The following is an 18,576-nucleotide window of genomic DNA, read 5'->3' as shown; positions in this document are numbered from 1 at the left end:
CATTGCATAAACATATTTTCAATGATGAAATACATTTCCCCCCTTTTTATGTACCGGCGGCCCTTTGAAAAAATATATAAAGGTCTCATTACTTTTGTTATTGAAAACCGCTGTGTGTCAAGAATGTGAATTAGAGTAACTTCTCAAAGTCGTGATCGTGGAGTAGGTGTGCTCTTTGTACGTTCAATTCCACAGCTCAGGACTCAATGGTTGTCAGTTTACGATAATTATTGTGCAGTGCATACTCTCGCCATCGCTAATGCTGTGACTTCCCACTTCTGGGAAGAGACTTCCCCCATGTATCTCCCATTCATTCCTCCCTCTCCGTGGTAGGAGTCATGGCTGCTGCCGGCTCTTCAGCTCTCTCCCTCTGGCTGTTATCCCTTCTCCTGGTCTCTGCTCCGTAGTTCATATTATTATTTTTGCGCGCTTGTCATTTGTGTCCGCTGTAAATAACTTGCTTTCGGCTGCACGAGACAATAGGTAAGTTCGCCAGTCTTGGTAAGTTCACCAGTCTTCGAGGGGGGATCCTTCCGGTCCCTAGCGCAAGCCTAACCATCTTTCATTTAACCTTGCCGTGTAGTTTTAGCATTGCGTACAGAACTACTGAGCAGAGGGCACACCAAAAACAAAGCCCATCAAAAAGCCATCCATTTTGCCAGCCACGGCCAGACAAGCTGCTCATCATTGGCCGGCACACAGAGGCTTCCCTGCATGCTAATTTTACGCGCATTGTGTACAGAGCCACACATACACACAGAAACGCCGCTGATTAGTCCCCATGACCTTCGAAAATGGCATTGAGGGAATACAATGATGCTCATATCCCTCTGCAATATGAGAGGGCACAGATTATATTAAGTGGATGAGCGTAGCGGCGTTTGACACGGAACGAGTTTCAGTTTGTCATATCTGCAAGAACCGATGGTTCCTCGGTTTGTTAGGGTGACAAGGCCTGCGGTACGACTCGCTCAATCCGTGTACTCTTGGGTGGCCCGTTGAACTCGGCGGATGCGCAATCACGGTCAGCCTGATATTGTCCCGTGGCTCAGTTCCTCCAAGCCAAGCTCAAGTTCTGTTAGCGTGTCATTAAAACATTCCCAGTGAATGCAATTAACGCACTCCAACATCATCTGAAAGTTCAGGGGGGTGGGGGGGGGGGAACTTCATTTCTTATTGCGTTTATATTACTTTAAAAGACGTAAACACATATACGTCGACATGTCTATTAGCAATGTATAAATTCACGGCGTTTGCCGAATGGATAGATGCTGAGGAATTGAGAAGAAAATGTTAGTTTTGGATATTACGTGCTTTTGATAAAAAAAAAACTGGTGGTAATGAGATTAAACAGAATGATAAATTAAAGAACTTGAACATTGAACTAACGAAAATAGAAATAATTGAGAAACACGCGTTACTATCATGTGACCCATTCGGAAGAATTCCACCAAACAGCAATCTGGCAAAAAGCTATCGCAATGGTAGTGGAAGGCAACAGAGGCAGAGGAAAACTGGGGAAAAATATTGATGTGATGGAGCATCGGAGGAGGCACTAGAAGGGAGAGGGGTGACAGGGAAACATTAGCAGCTAATGGGAAATAACTATGATCATGATCATCATGATTGCAATCAGTGGTGGACTGCTGATGCTTCTGCAAGATATTCATGGACCCCAGCAAACTCTTTAAAGGGCTGATGAGTGGAATAAGTAGAATATTTTGGATGCGATTAAACAGATGCCCTTGAGCTAGTCATATAATTCTAATAACTCGATGACTGCTTCATGCTGATCATCTCCGTGATTGAAATTCCACATTCCTGTGATCAAGTCTCTCCATGAGACAGCAGAAGTCTGCTGTAGGCAGAACGGCGCTCATTTTGGAGAGACGATGGGTCGAGCTGACTCCTGGCGACTGACGTGGCGCTCCCGCACATATCCCAAATGCGAGTCGCGGTGCGGCTCAAGCCGATTGCTCGCGGGCGCGGCCGTCGTACGCGTCGGAGACTCACGCCACCGTTCTGTCGCGGAGTTGACAAGCCGGGCTCAGGTGGGGTGGTTCGAGTCACGCCGGACGGCCAGAAATGGCAAGCCACGAGCGTTTCGGCAAAGCAGAATTACGGGGGCCAAACGTAAACACAGATGCACGCACAGACGCGCGTGGAGTCGAACATTTTCGGACGATGTTCTGGACATTTTTATGCATCTTCGTTTGTCAGTATTCATTATTAGCAGGACATCATAAATTGAGAGAATTTTTGTTGTTGTTTAAGGCACACACATATATATAATTTAATAACGGCGCTTTTCAACAAAAGGACTTTGTGTGTGGATAATCATGATGGCTGCGAGCACTTACGAGTGGCATTTGATTGCACAATGACCACTGAGCACTTGGAGAGAGCAGCGCTCTGTGCCGTGTTATAATTGTGACAATTAAATCCGTTATTCGATTTGATGCAAAAAAAAAACACCGCCAACGGTTTGCGCGTAACGGCACGCGCGGCACGACGGCACAAAACGGCCGTGTGGTCGTGTTAACGTTGTAAATGAAATAAATGAAGCAATCATTTGGGAATTAATTTTAAACAGAGGTAAAGGTGCAGCCCTGCGACTTCTTGTTCGTGCCACCCGTTGGCGGAAGGGCCTCGTCTTCAAGAGGCAGAGGGCCTCGACATGACCCTTCCACGCTGGCCGGACGTGGGGGAGTAGAGCCACCCACGCATCGCAGCCCCGCCACTCATGGCCTGGCGGTCGACATAGATAAATAATTAAGAATGGGATTTCATTAAACGGGAGCAATTAATGCGATGTCACAATGTTCACTTCTGAGCGTGCGGTGTGCTCAATTGCCACATCTGCGAATTAAAACCACAGTATTCAGATAAAGCACTTACAAGGCAAAGAATAAGTTTGAATTCTATGGTGCCGAAATACAAGGACGACACGATGTGAGCTTATGGCCGCGTCTTAGTGGGGGTGGAGTGGCGGGAGAGTGGCGTGAGTTTGATTGCTGGCCTTCGCCAACATCAGCAGCGAGTGATATCCGAACTGAACCGGGGTACCCTTTCGCCAACTCACACTGACCAACGTGGTGAAGTACGGTCAAACGACCCCACCTCGTGGGCTTCTGATTGTGCTCAGGGGCTTCCGCAGAGCAGCGCAGCGTCCCGTGGCAGAGAACAGTCTGCAGAAGCAGATATCCTAGAACTTGAGTGCACTACCTATGAAATCGCTTCTTCAAGGACCTCTTATCCACACTGAGGCACCACTTTTCCCCTCTCACCCTCCTACGGAGTGATGTTCATCGCGTGCGTGGCAGCTTAAATGATATTGTTAATTCTCAGAATTTGATTTAAAATTGCAATACCGAATTTCAAATGTGTTTTTTCTAAGGCGGGAATCTTTTTGCAAGAGGTGATTGGGCTGAGACCATTAACTCACCGCACTTAAGAGCTCGGTGTAATCATTTGCTGCTGCTGCTCAATGCGCTCACCTCTGAGCCACCCGGCTACCTTGACTTTTCGACTTTATGCAGCAGGCACCTAAATACGATCGGGTAATGTAGAGTGAAACACGGCAACGAATAAAGGTCATGGAGAGGAGATGCGTCTTGACTTTGGAAGGTGACCCGAGTTTAGAGACGCAATGGTGTAGACAGTCCGGGGGACGAGGATTTCAAAGCAGTGGGAGCAGTAGAAGGGGGAGCAGGTGGGGAATGCGACCACCGGCCCAATCGACGGCGGAGATCTTAGAGAAGAAACCTGGCTGCTGGATCAAAGAATGCGAGAGGACGAGTTGAAAGAATGAGTTCAGAGAGGAAAGAAATGGCTGAAGCATTTGAATTAATGAAAACCACTCGAGGGTAATGTTGCAGTAAAATCTGCAGGTGGAACAGGAAGCCGGAGGGGGTGGGGGAGGTTCTGTAGAAGGAGTTGACGTGGGCCTTCCTTGTCACGGCTTCGACTCAGAAGCCCAATAGTGGCATTTTGGATCATTTGGAGCTCGGAGGCTGTGGGAGCTTTTGAAGGCTGAAACGGGGGAGAGGAGTAGTCAAGATTGGAGGTTAGGAAAGCTTGAATGAGGAGTTCGCTCAAGCCCCGAGGAACACATTTTCATCGTATGATTGATTTGACGTTTGTGAAAGGTACATATTTTATACTTGACCGTGTGAGCTTATTCACGTGTGAGAAAGGTAGAAATGGTGACATCACGGTCCCGTTAATTGGACCTCACGTCTCTGGTACCACCTCTGAAACAGACTTAATTTACCTTTGCGTAGCACATTTGCATTTACTAATTAAGCCTACTAAATGGCAATTAAAGGTTATCTCGGAAAACAACAATGCATGACCTGGAACTCTGATCCTACAGATAAAGCACATAACCCATTATTTATATTTTCATCCAATATTCATGTTCATTATGACCGGCAAATGCTAATTTAACAGGCGGGCGGGCGTGCGTGCGTGTTGTTTTAATGGGGAGCGGTGGTGTAGCGGTTAGCGCTACGCTGCGCTACGAGCCCGGTGACCCGGGTTCCATTCCCGCTCACGGCCAACACCGGTGGCGATTATCTGAACCGGTCCTGGGCCTCCCCTAGGTCGACTCAGCCTCAAATGAGTACCCGGTGCGGTGTGTAAACATAGACAAAGGCGGCCGGGCGTGGTGCTGGCCACTCACCCCCTCGTGTGCCGTGCCGGCCTCCATAGATGCTCACTGACAGCACTTGCCCCTACAATCTGCCAAGGCTCCACGGGGGATCTTTGTCTTTGTTTCACTTTGTATACGTGGAGAGCGGTGGCATAGTCGTCAGCGCACTGCACTACGAACACGGCAAACCCCAGTTCGCTTCTCGCTCACAGGCAATAACAGTGAGGATTTTACCTGAACCAGCGTCAATATGAGTATCCTGTGCAGCGGGTGGGTCAACATCAGCACTGGGGAGGCAGAGGTTTGCTCGGCGTGCAAGCTTTCATAGGTGCTGCTCGCTCACAGCACCCTGCCCCAACGGTCTGTTGAAGGCTATACGGGGGATCTTTGTCTTTGCACTGTATTTGTGAATGTGAATCTCAGTTTAAATCCGTATTTAGCGCGTTCAATTCTGCAGATTAAAAATATATATTGACGGCAATTACACAGTCTTTATCGAGAACGCAATCACGAGGCACGTGAGGAATACATTTCGGCAGCTGTGTATTGTAAATAAAATCTATTTTTATTTCATGACATCTTATAATTGTAAACTGTCGTAAGCATCTCATAAGAGATAATGTAAATAATGGCCGGGCGTTCTATGTATCTTATTTGACGACGCCATCTTGACGTGTTGTGACAAAATGAATGCATTTTCGCGAATCTTAATGAGGTGAAAATAAACATTGTGGCTGATTTAGGTGATTGCTAATATAACGATATGGAAATTAGCACTGAGCAGCACGAATAAAAAAAACACGTAAAAATGTCAAAAGATCTATTTGACCATTTAGTGTTCAAATTATTTTCTTATAAAGTCATTTTGGTTAATTTTAAATCCAATGTGCATTTAAATATAGACTTTAACATATCCAATTATTATTTTTTGGAACCACGTTTTATATATATTTCTGTGAACTTAAATATTTATATATAGAAAGATGTCACGTAATGAAATCACCATTTTCTTAATGTTAAGAAAATGTTTGTTCTGTCTGGAAGTGATTATATATGATGCGTGTGGTTAATAATCTATGTGATGAAGTTATATGTTGAGATATTTCCTTCATTCTTGAAAACGGCATAAAAATTGAAACAATAACATCAGTTCACATTAATAAGATGAATAAATAGTAAAATGTTGACTTGAACGATGTATCTTTACTTGAAAATATATTATATTGCAAATACTGATTGGGGTCGTCATTGCTGATTGGCAATCATGCAGGGCTCTCAATTCAAGGGAATCTCATTCAGTTTATCTAATAGGCAGTTGAAACATTGACAAGCCTCTTCATCTCTGCTCCACCAATACATTCGGTGATGATTTCTTACATCCAATTAAGAGCAACACATAGACATTTGTTTCTGAGTGAATTAGCCAGTCAATTGCTTTGTCTGAGAGTTGGCGAATTGCAGATATATCCACTCGCCCACTTACTCAACAACAACTGCCAGTTTGTTTAGATGGACGAGTCCATCTATGTTCAGAAAAGAGGAGGGGGGAGACGAAAAATTAATGTATGCTGTCTGAAAGCCACTGTAAGCGTGAACAATCAATTAAGACCTGAAATGGTTAATCAAATCTTTCCAATGATTGCTAAGCCAGAATCCATCTTCTCGGTTGAAATTGTCTCTGTGTTTGTATATGTGGATAGCCTCATGAACGAATCTCTCATGGTAGCCAGATGGCTTGCAAATCCGTGGCGCTAACGTTTAATAATAAATAAATAAATACAAACCGCCACTTCTTTCAAATGTTCTTGCCGTTGGTTTTCACACCTGATGATGACTGCTTGTGTTGCAGTCGAAACGTCGTGAGAATTTTATTGTTTTATATATTTTATTACTTTATTGTTTCCCTTCAACGTGACTTTACTGAAGGAACCAAGAATATGAACAACTGCCGTTCACCACTAAGTGGAGGTGACGTCACCACGCGGCATGTTCCAGCTACAGTGAGATAAAAAAAATATTTGATCCCCTGCTGATTTTGTACGCTTGCCCACTGACAAATAAATGATCAGTCTATAATTTTAATGGTAGATTTATTTGAACATTGAGAGACAGAATATCAATAATAAAGTCCAGAAAAACACGTCAAAAATATTATAAATTGATTTGCATTTTAATGAGGGAAATAAGTATTTGACCCCTCTGCAAAACATGACTTAGTACTTGGTGGCAAAACCCTTGTTGGCAATCACAGAGGTCAGACGTTTCTTGTAGTTGGCCACTAGGTTTGCACACATCTCAGGAGGGATTTTGTCCCACTCCTCTTTGCAGATCTTCTCCAAGTCATTAAGGTTTCGAGGCTGACGTTTGGCAACTCGAACCTTCAGCTCCCTCCACAGATTGTCTATGGGATTAAGGTCTGGAGACTGGCTAGGCCACTCCAGGACCTTAATGTGCTTCTTCTTGAGCCACTCCTTTGTTGCCTTGGCCGTGTGTTTTGGGTCATTGTCATGCTGGAATACCCATCCACGACCCATTTTCAATGCCCTGGCTGATGGAAGGAGGTTCTCACCCAAGATTTTACGGTACATGGCCCCGTCCATCGTCCCTTTGATGCGGTGAAGTTGTCCTGTCCCCTTAGCAGAAAAACACCCCCAAAGCATAATGTTTCCACCTCCATGTTTGACGGTGGGGATGGTGTTCTTGGGGTCATAGGCAGCATTCCTCCTCCAAACACGGCGAGTTGAGTTGATGCCAAAGAGCTCAATTTTGGTCTCATCTGACCACAACACTTTCACCCAGTTGTCCTTTGAATCATTCAGATGTTCATTGGCAAACTTCAGACGGGCATTTATATGTGCTTTCTTGAGCAGGGGGACCTTGCGGGCGCTGCAGGATTTCAGTCCTTTACGGCGTAGTGTGTTACCAATTGTTTTCTTGGTGACTATGGTCCCAGCTGCCTTGAGATCATTGATAAGATCCTCCCGTGTAGTTATGGGTTGATTCCTCACCGTTTTCATGATCATTGCAACTCCACGAGGTAAGATCTTGCATGGAGCCCCAGGCCGAGGGAGATTGGCAGTTCTTTTGTGTTTCTTCCATTTGCGAATAATCGCACCAACTGTTTTCACCTTCTCACCAAGCTGCTTGGCAATGGTCTTGTAGCCCATTCCAGCCTTGTGTAGGTATACAATCTTGTCCCTGACATCCTTGGAGAGCTCTTTGGTCTTGGCCATGGTGGAGAGTTTGGAATCTGATTGATTGATTGCTTCTGTGGACAGGTGTCTTTTATACAAGTAACAAGCTGAGATTAGGAGCACTCCCTTTAAGAGTGTGCTCCTAATCCCAGCTCATTACCTGTATAAAAGACACCTGGGAGCCAGAAATCTTTCTGATTGAGAGGGGGTCAAATACGTATTTCCCTCATTAAAATGCAAATCAATTTATAACATTTTTGACATGCGTTTTTCTGGATTTTTTTGTTGTTATTCTGTCTCTCACTGTTCAAATAAACCTACCATTAAAATTATAGACTGATCATTTCTTTGTCAGTGGGCAAACGTACAAAATCAGCAGGGGATCAAATACGTTTTTTCCCTCACTGTATGTGCAGCTCGAGGCCACGTGAAGTGTCGAAGGCTCTCCAGCAGGAGATCTTAGGACAGAGTCAGTTACCATGGGTTGACTGACTGAGATGATTGGCAGATGCACCACCTCTGCTAACTTTCTATATTTGATTCACCTGGCGCACCGCTCATTGTTGTAAGTATTGCTCCTCTGCATCTCGCAGTTGTTGAAGGGCGACTGCTTCCAACTGCCGAGTAGCATCCTTCACGAGCCTCCTTCTTAGATGTTGATTTTGACACCGCTGGTACCAGTAATTGGCAAATCCATCAGCTCCATTGCCTTCTGTGCCACATCACTTCATCTCTTCTCTAGCCCGTGCCATGCCAGTTTAGCCCGCTCTATCCAGCCAAACAGAAGCTGTTTGGGCATGTGATGGCTGGACATGTGGGCTGCATGACTCAGCCAACGCAGCCTCGCCCTCCAAAGGAGCTCACTGATGGGACTGTGTCCACATCTGTGAGCTCCTCACACAATCAATTTTGGTTAAATCTAATATGGATTGTAAGCAAGCCAGTCTGAGGGTTTCAAACCGGCACAGATGTTACTTTAGAGGGCTCCACGTTTAGCAGGCAGAGAGGAGGGAGGGCATAACTGTGGCCAAGTAGACTTAGAGCGTTGTATGGAGCAATATGCCAAGTAGGTTCAACAGAGCATTCCGCAGCTGATTCACTCACCCACCCAATCACGCACTGACCCAATCACGCACTGACTCATTCACTCGCCCACTCACGCACTCAGCAACTCATGTACCCACTCACCCGCCGAGTCACTCACGCACCAACTCGCTCACCCAATGAACACCCACCACTTTAAAAATGATATTTGGGACAGTGCAAAGTTCTCTGGTCCACGGTTTGGTGTCCGAAGTCGCAGTCACGCACAGGTGCACTGCCGCGAGTCGATGATGTGAATGCACAGGTGGTTAGGTAACATTTGGTTTCCCCCTTCTCTCCCGAATCATGTGACCAGCATGATAGCGTAGGTTATGTGGCCACCAGACTGCGATGAGGCTTGCACTTTTCGCAGAAAATGTTCTCCCCAAACGTAGTTCCTGAGAGTCCCTCCAGAGGGTCATTCGGCTTTTCTCCTCCACACTGGCCATACGGCTATGAAGAGGTGGCAAGTCCGCACACTTTACCCCAGATCACGCAATCCGCAGATCGACTGTGCTATGTCGCCATTTGTTTAAACTGCTGCGTGTGGCAGAGGGGTTTGGGGGAGGATTTAAGAACCGTATACCCTGGTTTCAACTGCCGCAACATGGGATGGTATCGAACCGGTAACCTCTGGCTTGCGGGGACAGTCGTGTGCAGACCATTAACACCGCGGCAGCATCCGCCCTTAGAATGAGGTAAATTTAAAACAATAGTGAGGGTTTGTGTGATTAGTGGCACAATCCTAAGCTCACATGGCTACGAGTTTGCAAGGTGACAGCAGCCGTGAATCCATCTGTGCAGACCTTGCACTATTTTAGTTTTCTTCATTAAAACTTTCACATTGCCCTGCGCCATTCACCGGGATACCTACCGCACAGTTTTCCAAATCCCACTGGGCCAATGTGTACAGTTTATCTTGGTACCGATTGGCCCACTAAACACATTTATAAAACACGCATTCGAGTGAACGAACGCTATCGGCATGCGATTACACCCCCGCACACCCGTTGTGAGCCTGGTATGCGGCCGCTGAGCAATAATTTCATTTTATATCGCGTCATTCACGCAAATTTGATCCCACAACGCTGTACACAAATTATATACGAGGGCCAAATTCTTTTCGTAACAATTACCAAGCAAATGGAAACTTTCAGAAAGTATCACAAAATGCTTGCGTGTGTGTGTCCGCGTGTGCATTCAATCGAGATCCCCTCAAAACGCGGCAACAATGGAGGCTTCCTCAACAGCCTCCATTTTTTCCGGCTTGCTGCTCAAAAGATGTTGGTCCACCCCAGTGTTTACTCGCCAAGAGCTGACGAACATCATCGGCTGCGGGCTCCGAGACAAAAAAAAACCACAATGATCTCGCAAACGATTCCTCCTGAAAGTGTGCTTTGCGAGAGGGCACTGTTGCATCGGCTGCCGGGATAAATGGCGAGCGCAGTCGCTCCCTGGAGGGGGTGGACCTGGCTGGCGCGGCTGACGGACGTCGATGGAAGCCCTCCTCGCTCTGCTTCGTAGGCATTTATTTTGAAGCGAGAGTGCAGACAGGCGAAGAAAGGCGCAACATGGCGAGAGAGAGATACCTTATTCCTCGTGAAGTTTTTCTAATGCTCTTCCGAGAAAAAAAATGAACAAAAACGTTTTCATATAGAGTAGTTTCTCTTAAAATGTGTGGGTTTTTGCGTGACTTTATTACAAAAGCTATAAGTGTCTTCATACCCAGCATACGAAATCACGCAGAATGCACTAGGTCCCATCAGAGATTGGAAGCTAAGTAGGATTTTCAGCTTGGATGGGTGACCAACAATGTATAAAAAGAGGTGTGCAGAAACACCACTGGTGTTTTATATTCTCCCGGCTCATCCCCACCTTGACGAACACCTACTGACCTCCACTAGAAGTAATTCTAGAGTGTTTCTCCAGCGGGTAATTGGCCTACTCTTTCATACTGCTTGGATAAGGTGGGGTTACCCACACTTTATTCCACCATATGCGATCTCCTGATTGCCTGGCTGTTTGTGTACCCAGTTGATACTCCTGGGTGGGCAGAGGCAGGTTGGCTTCAAGACACTGCCACACTGGGAGAGCGAATTTAACCTGTGACCTCTGGATTTAGAGTCCAGCCTGCTGACCATTGACACCACAGTGCATCCGTTTCAGCAGGACGTTTGCCTTCGAGTAGACCTCATAATCGTAGTTTACGTGCCTTCAACCAGTTCATAAATAGGCCGTGAATGCGAACAGTGTAAATACTTGTGTAGCGCAGTGTTTAGTTGGTGCTGGGGGGGGGGGGTTGCTCATGGGTGACCAGATGAAGCATTGTCCCGGAACCCCGGCGTGCCAGGAGGTGGGGGTGCATCTGCTGCCTGGGCTAGAGTCTGTGCCCGGTGGTGGCGGCTCTCTCTGTCCCGCGGCCCCTTCCGCCGTTAGCGCTTCCGCGATGCCCTCCCGGTGAGAGAAGAGCGAGGGGCCCCGCCGAACTCGACGCGCTGCGTGACGCTTTGTTCACGGCCTTGTTCACGGCCTTGTTCACGACCTTGTTCACGGCCTTGTTCACGCCTTGTTCACGACCTTGTCCACGGCCTTGTTCACGCCTTGTTCACGGCCTTGTTCACGCCTTGTTCTAGGCCTTGTCCACGGCCTTGTTCACGCCTTGTTCACGGCCTTGTCCACGGCAGGTGCCTTCTCCGGTTTGCACGTTCGTCGTTCGCAACGCGCAGGGGGAAGGGGGGGTGGGGGTGGGAAGGGGGGGTGGGGACGGGGGGTGGGAAGGGGGGGGTAGGAAGGAGGGGTGGGAGGGGGGTGGGAAGGGGGAGAAGGGGGGGTGGGAAGGGGGGGGGTGTTCCACAAGGATGGCCTCGGACGGGGGGGAACCGTCGTTTGGGCAGGCTGTGTTTTGACGACTGCTCGGCATACATTCCCCAAATAGATAGCGCGAGTAATGTCGTGCCAAGTTGATGTAATTGTCTTTGGGTAAGTGCAGAGATGGACCGAGAGAGAAAAAAACAATGGAAGGCCGCCAACTATTTTGCAGTGCCGAGAGTCAGGCTCATTGGTTCACGTAAATTCACTTAGTCCAAGCGAGAGCTCAGCCAGGGTGCATCCAAAGCGCACCGTGATACTTTTACACGCGTCATAATAATAATAACAACGTAGAATAATAATGAGCACGTAGATTCTTTTGCAGGATGATCCTGCCAAGTATTCGCAGTCGGGGAAGATGGGAGGGGCGGTGATGGTGTTACGTGTGATCCCTATTGAGTTATTGTCAGGTGAAGGTTTGGGAATTGCGATGGGAGGAAACCGGAGAACCCAGAGTGGACAAGTGTAGCACACGGGAGAGACACACAAACTCCGCATAGTCGGGCATCGAACCTAGGAAATTGTTGCTGCGAGGTCCATATATCACCACTGTGCTTAACCTGATTTTTACTTAAGGCATTAATGAGTGTGCATGGTGTGTTTCACTTAAGAGACTCAGAGAGCTTAGTCCAGATACAAGTTCACTCGTTTCACGAGCACGCACCCAACGATTGTTGAGCCTTATCTGGAATTAATCTCCCGGGCAAAAGGTGTGATGTCCGCATGTATTTGCATGACAACTCCTCTCATCGGTGAATTGTTCTTATCCACAGACAACAGCACTTAAAAAAACTGAACTATTTTTATTTTACCAGGTAAGGCCTACTGAGCTATATAGCTCCTTTTCTGAAGTGACCTGGCCACAAATGATAGTTCAATGAAGTGGCTTATCACGTGGAAATATATAGCAGCCAAATACTCTAAACGCGTGTTTCTAAATGTGGAGGGAATAACCGGAGGACCCGGACAAAAACCCACACGACCACGGGGAGAGAGACACACAAACTCCACATATACAGCAGCAGGCGTCAGGGTCGGGATCTAACCCACAACCTCCTGCATACCATGCGAAGTAGTTAACATCCCCTAGCCACTGTGGCATACGAGAGGAGTCGGACTGTAGGACAAAATGTAAATGTTAATCGCTCCATTGTACCAAAGGACTCAATGACCACCATTGCAATGTAGAACTCTGCAAATAATACATTGGCATTGAAAGCTTTTTTAGCTAAAATCATGATGGTATGTATGCTGCATGTATTTGGATATTCTTATTCCTTTTGCATATGGTGTCAATTTGCCAGTGGCCCAATTCCAAGTTTATTTTAACGCAGTTTTTTTATTGCACCTGCAGAAATCCATCAATAAGTGACAAATGCTAACTCTAATTTCACTCTTTAAAGTAACAGTTTTCTTTTTTAACCCAAAATCCGAAACGCATTAACATTTACAAAGGGAATCCTTGGGCTTATATAGATTTCTACCAATCTCGCTCGTAAAAAACATGTAACTTTAAAAAAATGGAAAGCTGATCATTGTACGAGACAGTCTAAGTGGGATTAAGTTACAATCACGGCAATTGTGGTTTTAACGTGTATTACCAAGAACACTGTGTTTGATTTATATGTTAAGCTCTGCTTCCCGCTGTGTTTCAAACCACCATGCTGGAATGCCCTGGGGGGGTGTAGAGGGGAGCTTGCAAATGAGGTGAGGGAGGGCTGTGTTTCCTACAGCAAGGATTTTGCATATTCTTTTAAACCCCACACCAAATGACAATCTCTCACTCAGGAGGAGGTTTTTCCAGGAAGGTTGCGAGACTCGCAGACGCACAGGGATGCGCACATGCACAAAGGCACACACACCACGCACTCTCACACTCAAAAAGATAACGGTTCCCCGTAGATTCTTAACAGACTGTAGAAGCAAGTGCTGTTAACGAGCAGCACCTATGAAGGCCGACACGGTACACGAAAGCGTGGGTGGCCAGCACCATACCCAGCCGCCTTTGTCTCCCCAGTGGCGATTTTTACACATTGCACCAAGCACTCATTTGAGGCTGAGTCGACCTAGGGTAGGTCCAGGACCGGGTCAGATAATCTGTCACTGGTGTTGAGCGTGAGCGAGCGTGCTAACCGTTGCGCCACCGCTCACCACACTCTCCCACTTGCACACACAGATGTGAATTGCAAAGGCAAAGGCGCAGCCCTTGCCTGCTCACGCCACTGCTGGTGGAAGAGCCTCAATTGGAGGAATCCCTGGAGAGTTTTCTCTGAACCCCAAAGGATGGCCATTCTGGCACACCCTTCCACGGTTGGCCACACGCCACAGAAGACTCGACAAATGCGATCTGCCGATCCACCGACTGCGCGGCGTTGCCCATTCTCACCGCCGGGCGGACAGGGACGGGAGCATTTCACGTAACGGGGCCCGTCGTTTCAAGTGCCGCGCCAGAATATCGAATGGGAAACAGGCGACGATCTGGAAATGCTTGTCCGGTGTCCTCCGCGACAGACGTGCGCGAATCGCCACGCGCGTGCGCTCACTCGCCTGCGTGCGAGCGTCGCACTCACAGATGTGCTCGCCGAGCTGCGTTGGCTTCCGGTTGCCGAGCAAAGACATTACGAGGTCGCGCTCATTACCCGCAAGGTGCTTAGCCACAAATGAACCACCACGGTACCTCGCTGATCCCATCAGGGAGCATGAACCATCATCACGCCAACTCCGGTGGTCATCCTCGCAGCGGCTTCTTTTGGCTAGTCATCGAACAAAGACGGCGGTCACCGCATCGCGGCGCTTTAAGTTGTGCAACCTGCGGCCATCCGGAATGCTCTTCCTTTCGATATTTGGAAGTTACTGGAGCTATGCAATTTTTAAATCTAGATTAAAAACTCGTGTCTTTAGAACGACTGTCTGTGTTTAGCTGTCCCTCCCCCGCACCTCTGATTAGCACGATTGGCTACATACAGCGTGAAGGAAGTTGAACACACCCACATGCAGATGGGTATTTTAGTCGTAATGCTGTATATTCCTGTCAATGGTGCCTCTGTGACAAGTCCCGGCGACATCACCCCAGTCCGCTGCCATACACTCAATGCGTCTTCATCGCGACATGCGCCGCTGGCTGGTGGGATGTGGTGAGGCGCCGCTGTATACAAGTCATGGGGTCTCGGCGTTCAATTGGAAGCCCTCTATAGAAAAAATAAAACCTGTCACTTTGGCACGGAGCGATGTTGCTTTGATCATAACTCTAATGAGTGCCACGTTGATGGAATTGACCAGACGTCTCAAGCGGTAGGACCTTCATGAAAGAGTGTCTTGGGACTTGTTGAGGCTTTCTATACTTAAAGTTCACAGTTTTCAACCAATCCCTGTTACTCCTTAATGTTGAAGTTACAGTTGAACTGTGCATGTCTTCGGGCTGTGTCACGTGCTGGGAGCTTCTTCAGGAAGTCGTCACATCTCAAACATCCCAGCACATGGACGCTGTGCAGGTCAACACACGGTACATCTGGGAGCTGTAAAGCAGCACAACCGTGAAAGCCTACGTTGTATATATGATTCAACTGCTATCAGGTGTTGAATTACTGAATCAGAATATTTGTTTATACTGGAGGAATCCGATGATCTATTAAGCTCTTTTCACAGATGCCCAGTAGGGGTGGATCAGAACGTTTCAATCACAAAACAGTGCTTAAACACAATAGTTGTGCAAAGTATAGGAAAGGTAAACAATTAACAACAACAAAATACAAATAAAACAACTATTTTTATTTTACCAGGTAAATGATAGCTCAACAAAGTGGCCAATCATGTGGGAATGTATAGCAGCCAAATATCAGGAGATTCAAACGATATTAGCAGGTTCTAATGGAATATTCTGCAGATGTTATCCATGGATTGGAATCAAAATCTGTCTGGTTTCATCATGCAGTGTGCCAACCGCTCTGCCGCCAATCTACCCTTTGCCATACTTCACCACACCGGTATGGGGACTCACAACCGGCGCCTCTCGACTGGGTTGGTTTGGGCAGAATGGAGGCGCGAAAGCACGGTCGTTCATTTCAAGTGGTTCGTGACATTGGTAATAATCATAAATATAATAATACATTTGCCTCCTCCTTGTACCAAGCGAAGATTCATTGATCCGAATGTAATTTCTGTGATATAAAATAACTAGAGCTCATGAAGCAGCTCATAAAACAAATAATCTGCTCTTGTCGCTAGGAAAATGATCAAATGTGTTGGAATGGGTTGTTAAAGAGAAAGTTCCGTGGTTCAAATGGAAATGTGTTCCAGTAATATCATAAAGAGGCTCTAAGCATTTATTTCACATTGTTGAAAAATGCTTTCTTTGATACGTTTGTGTAATAGCCAATGAATGTGATTCTGCAGCAAGGGCTGACAAAGGAACGCGCGGAATTTAATCCGTTCCTTCCACACGCGATTCTTGGAACGGTGTGCTTTAAATGCCGGATAGCTGCATAGAAAATTGCCCTCCTAAGTCCTCAGGATGGTGTCACTGTGTGCATTCTGACAAGTGCATTATGTGCTCTGTGTTGCAAAATAATGCTGTGACAATGCTCGCCGCTTATCGCCGTCCAACGGTACTAACGTGGTTCGTTTCTCGCGTGTACAGTCTGAGTTGACTCCACGTTTTGGTTCCACGTGGTTGCTTGTGTCTTAACGTGACGCAACAACAACAAAGGTGAATCGATATCCGAAATCATGGCAATGTAAAACGTGAAGGGATGAATCACTTTTGTCTTCCTCGTCATTTTAACAAGCAACTTAGATCATATATTTTTGTATGCTTTTAGAGCAATGTGTACACAACAAATTCACGAATATCTGGCATCACGGTGCCCGGTTTTGCACGTGCGCTTTGCAACTGGCGAGAGGGAGCGGCGTGAATGGCGCCAGTGCCTGCGCCGCCCAGGCCGAGCACGTTTCGCTGCTCGTAGCAGTTCGCGCTGTTCCCTGCGTGGTAACGTGTCAACGTGTCGGGACGGCGTGCTGACGGCAGCTGCGTTCCTCTCCGCAGTGCAAGGCGTCACCACGCTGGGTCACGGCAGCACCACGGTCCCCGTCGTGACTGCCGGGTGGCCTCGGGGGACGCCTACCATCCCGTCACTGACTGACCATCTGCCCCCAGAGGTATGTATACTACACGCGCATGTTGAACTTCTTTCGCGCCGTACGTAGCCAACTGTGCTAAACGGAGGTGCGGGGGAAGGACAGCAAACGAAACACGAAAAGTAGTTCCGAAGAAATTCTTTTTCAATCTAAATTTAAAAGTGTATAGTTCCAGTGGCTTCCAAATCTTGGAAGAAAGAGCGTCCCAGACGGCCGCAGAGGGGCATCTGAAAGCGCGCGATGCACTTGACCATCTTTTTTCGATGGTATAAAAGTTGCGAGCTGAACCGCATTGTGCATCGGCCACGTGGAATAATTTTCTGAACCCTCGTTCTGACTGTAACTTAACACCGTCCCTAATTTCAGGCATTACGGCACCGCGAGAGTCTTGAGTGAGTGAGTGGGTAAACAATTGTGTGGGTGGATTAATGGAAGAGAGAGTGAGTGAGTAAGTGAGCAAGGGCTTGCGAATGGGTGGGTGAATTGATGATTGGGTAGGCGAGTTCAATGAATGTGTTGGTGAGTGAGTGGGTGGGTGGCTGATGAGTGAGCACATGAAGGAACAAGGGTGAGTGGCTAAATGTGTGAGTGGGTGAGTGAGTGGGTGAGTGAGTGGGTGAGTGGGTGAGTGAGTGAGTGGGTAAGTGGGTGAGTGAGTGGGTGAGTGAGTGAGTGAGTGGGTGAGTGAGTGAGTGAGTGGGTGAGTGAGTGAGTGGGTGAGTGAGTGAGTGGGTGAGTGGGTGAGTGAGTGAGTGAGTGGGTGAGTGGGTGAGTGAGTGAGTGGGTGAGTGAGTGGGTGAGTGAGTGAGTGGGTGAGTGGGTGAGTGAGTGAGTGGGTGAGTGAGTGAGTGGGTGAGTGGGTGAGTGAGTGAGTGAGTGGGTGATAAATTTAGTGGACGATTAAACAAGTGGGCGAGTGGGGAATATAACGAGCGAGCAAGGATTTTGTGGGTAAACTAATGAGTGTGTGAGTAAGGGTTAGTGAATGCATGGGTGAATTGGCAAGTAGGTGAATTTAATTAATGTGTGAGCGAGCGAGTGTGTGAGAACGCAAGGGTGAGCGAGTGAATGGGTAACCGTGATTGGGTGCGTGGATAAATGAGTGAGTGACCATGTGACGAAGCAATGGTGAGCGGGTAAGGGAATGAGTGAGAGAGTGAGTGAGTGGGTGGGTGGGTGAGTTAGTGGGTGCATGGGTGGGTGAGTGGATGAGAGAGTGAGCAACCATGTGACGAAGCAACGCTGAGCTGGTAAGTGAATGAGTGAGTGAGAGGGTGGGTGAGTGGATGGGGGGGTGAGTGGATGGGTGGGCGGGTGAGTAGATGACAGTCTGTGCTCAGAGATATGCATTGTGAGTTGCACGCAGGAATAATAACACGCCTTCTAGCAGTAACTTCGCACTTACCTTGACATCCGGTCTCACAACAATATTAAAGTCACAGTGTGCAGCACTCACCTCTCTTGGTGGCACTGAGCCAATGTCAGAAATTCCACATTTGCATCATATGAGACTCTATATAGTCACTGGTGACCTCACAAAAAACGGTATTCATTTGATTAACTTTGATGTGATAATAGATGGATGCTGACACCTGACCGGGATTTCTAGTCATGCCCTTTCCACTTTAGCAGGAAAATCACTCT

At 47.4% G+C, this 18,576-nt stretch overlaps 1 protein-coding gene across 14 annotated transcripts in view; it reads left to right on the top strand.

Moving 5' to 3' along the window:
- LOC116951953 (adhesion G protein-coupled receptor L2-like) overlaps nt 1–18,576 on the top strand; it is a 350,495-nt gene that overhangs the window by 237,446 nt on the left and 94,473 nt on the right. For all 14 annotated transcript variants that reach the window (XM_032970875.2, XM_032970874.2, XM_032970862.2 and 11 more), the window contains one exon: nt 16,841–16,953. In XM_032970875.2, coding sequence (XP_032826766.1) covers nt 16,841–16,953 — 113 coding nt within the window. The remainder of the gene's footprint in view (nt 1–16,840; nt 16,954–18,576) is intronic.

The sequence above is a fragment of the Petromyzon marinus genome, chromosome 44, assembly GCF_048934315.1.
Source record: "Petromyzon marinus isolate PM22_M1 ecotype Great Lakes invasive population chromosome 44, UKy_Petmar_22M1.pri1.0, whole genome shotgun sequence".
Classification (NCBI taxonomy): domain Eukaryota; kingdom Metazoa; phylum Chordata; class Hyperoartia; order Petromyzontiformes; family Petromyzontidae; genus Petromyzon; species Petromyzon marinus.
This window is presented reverse-complemented; position numbering and strand designations above follow the sequence as displayed.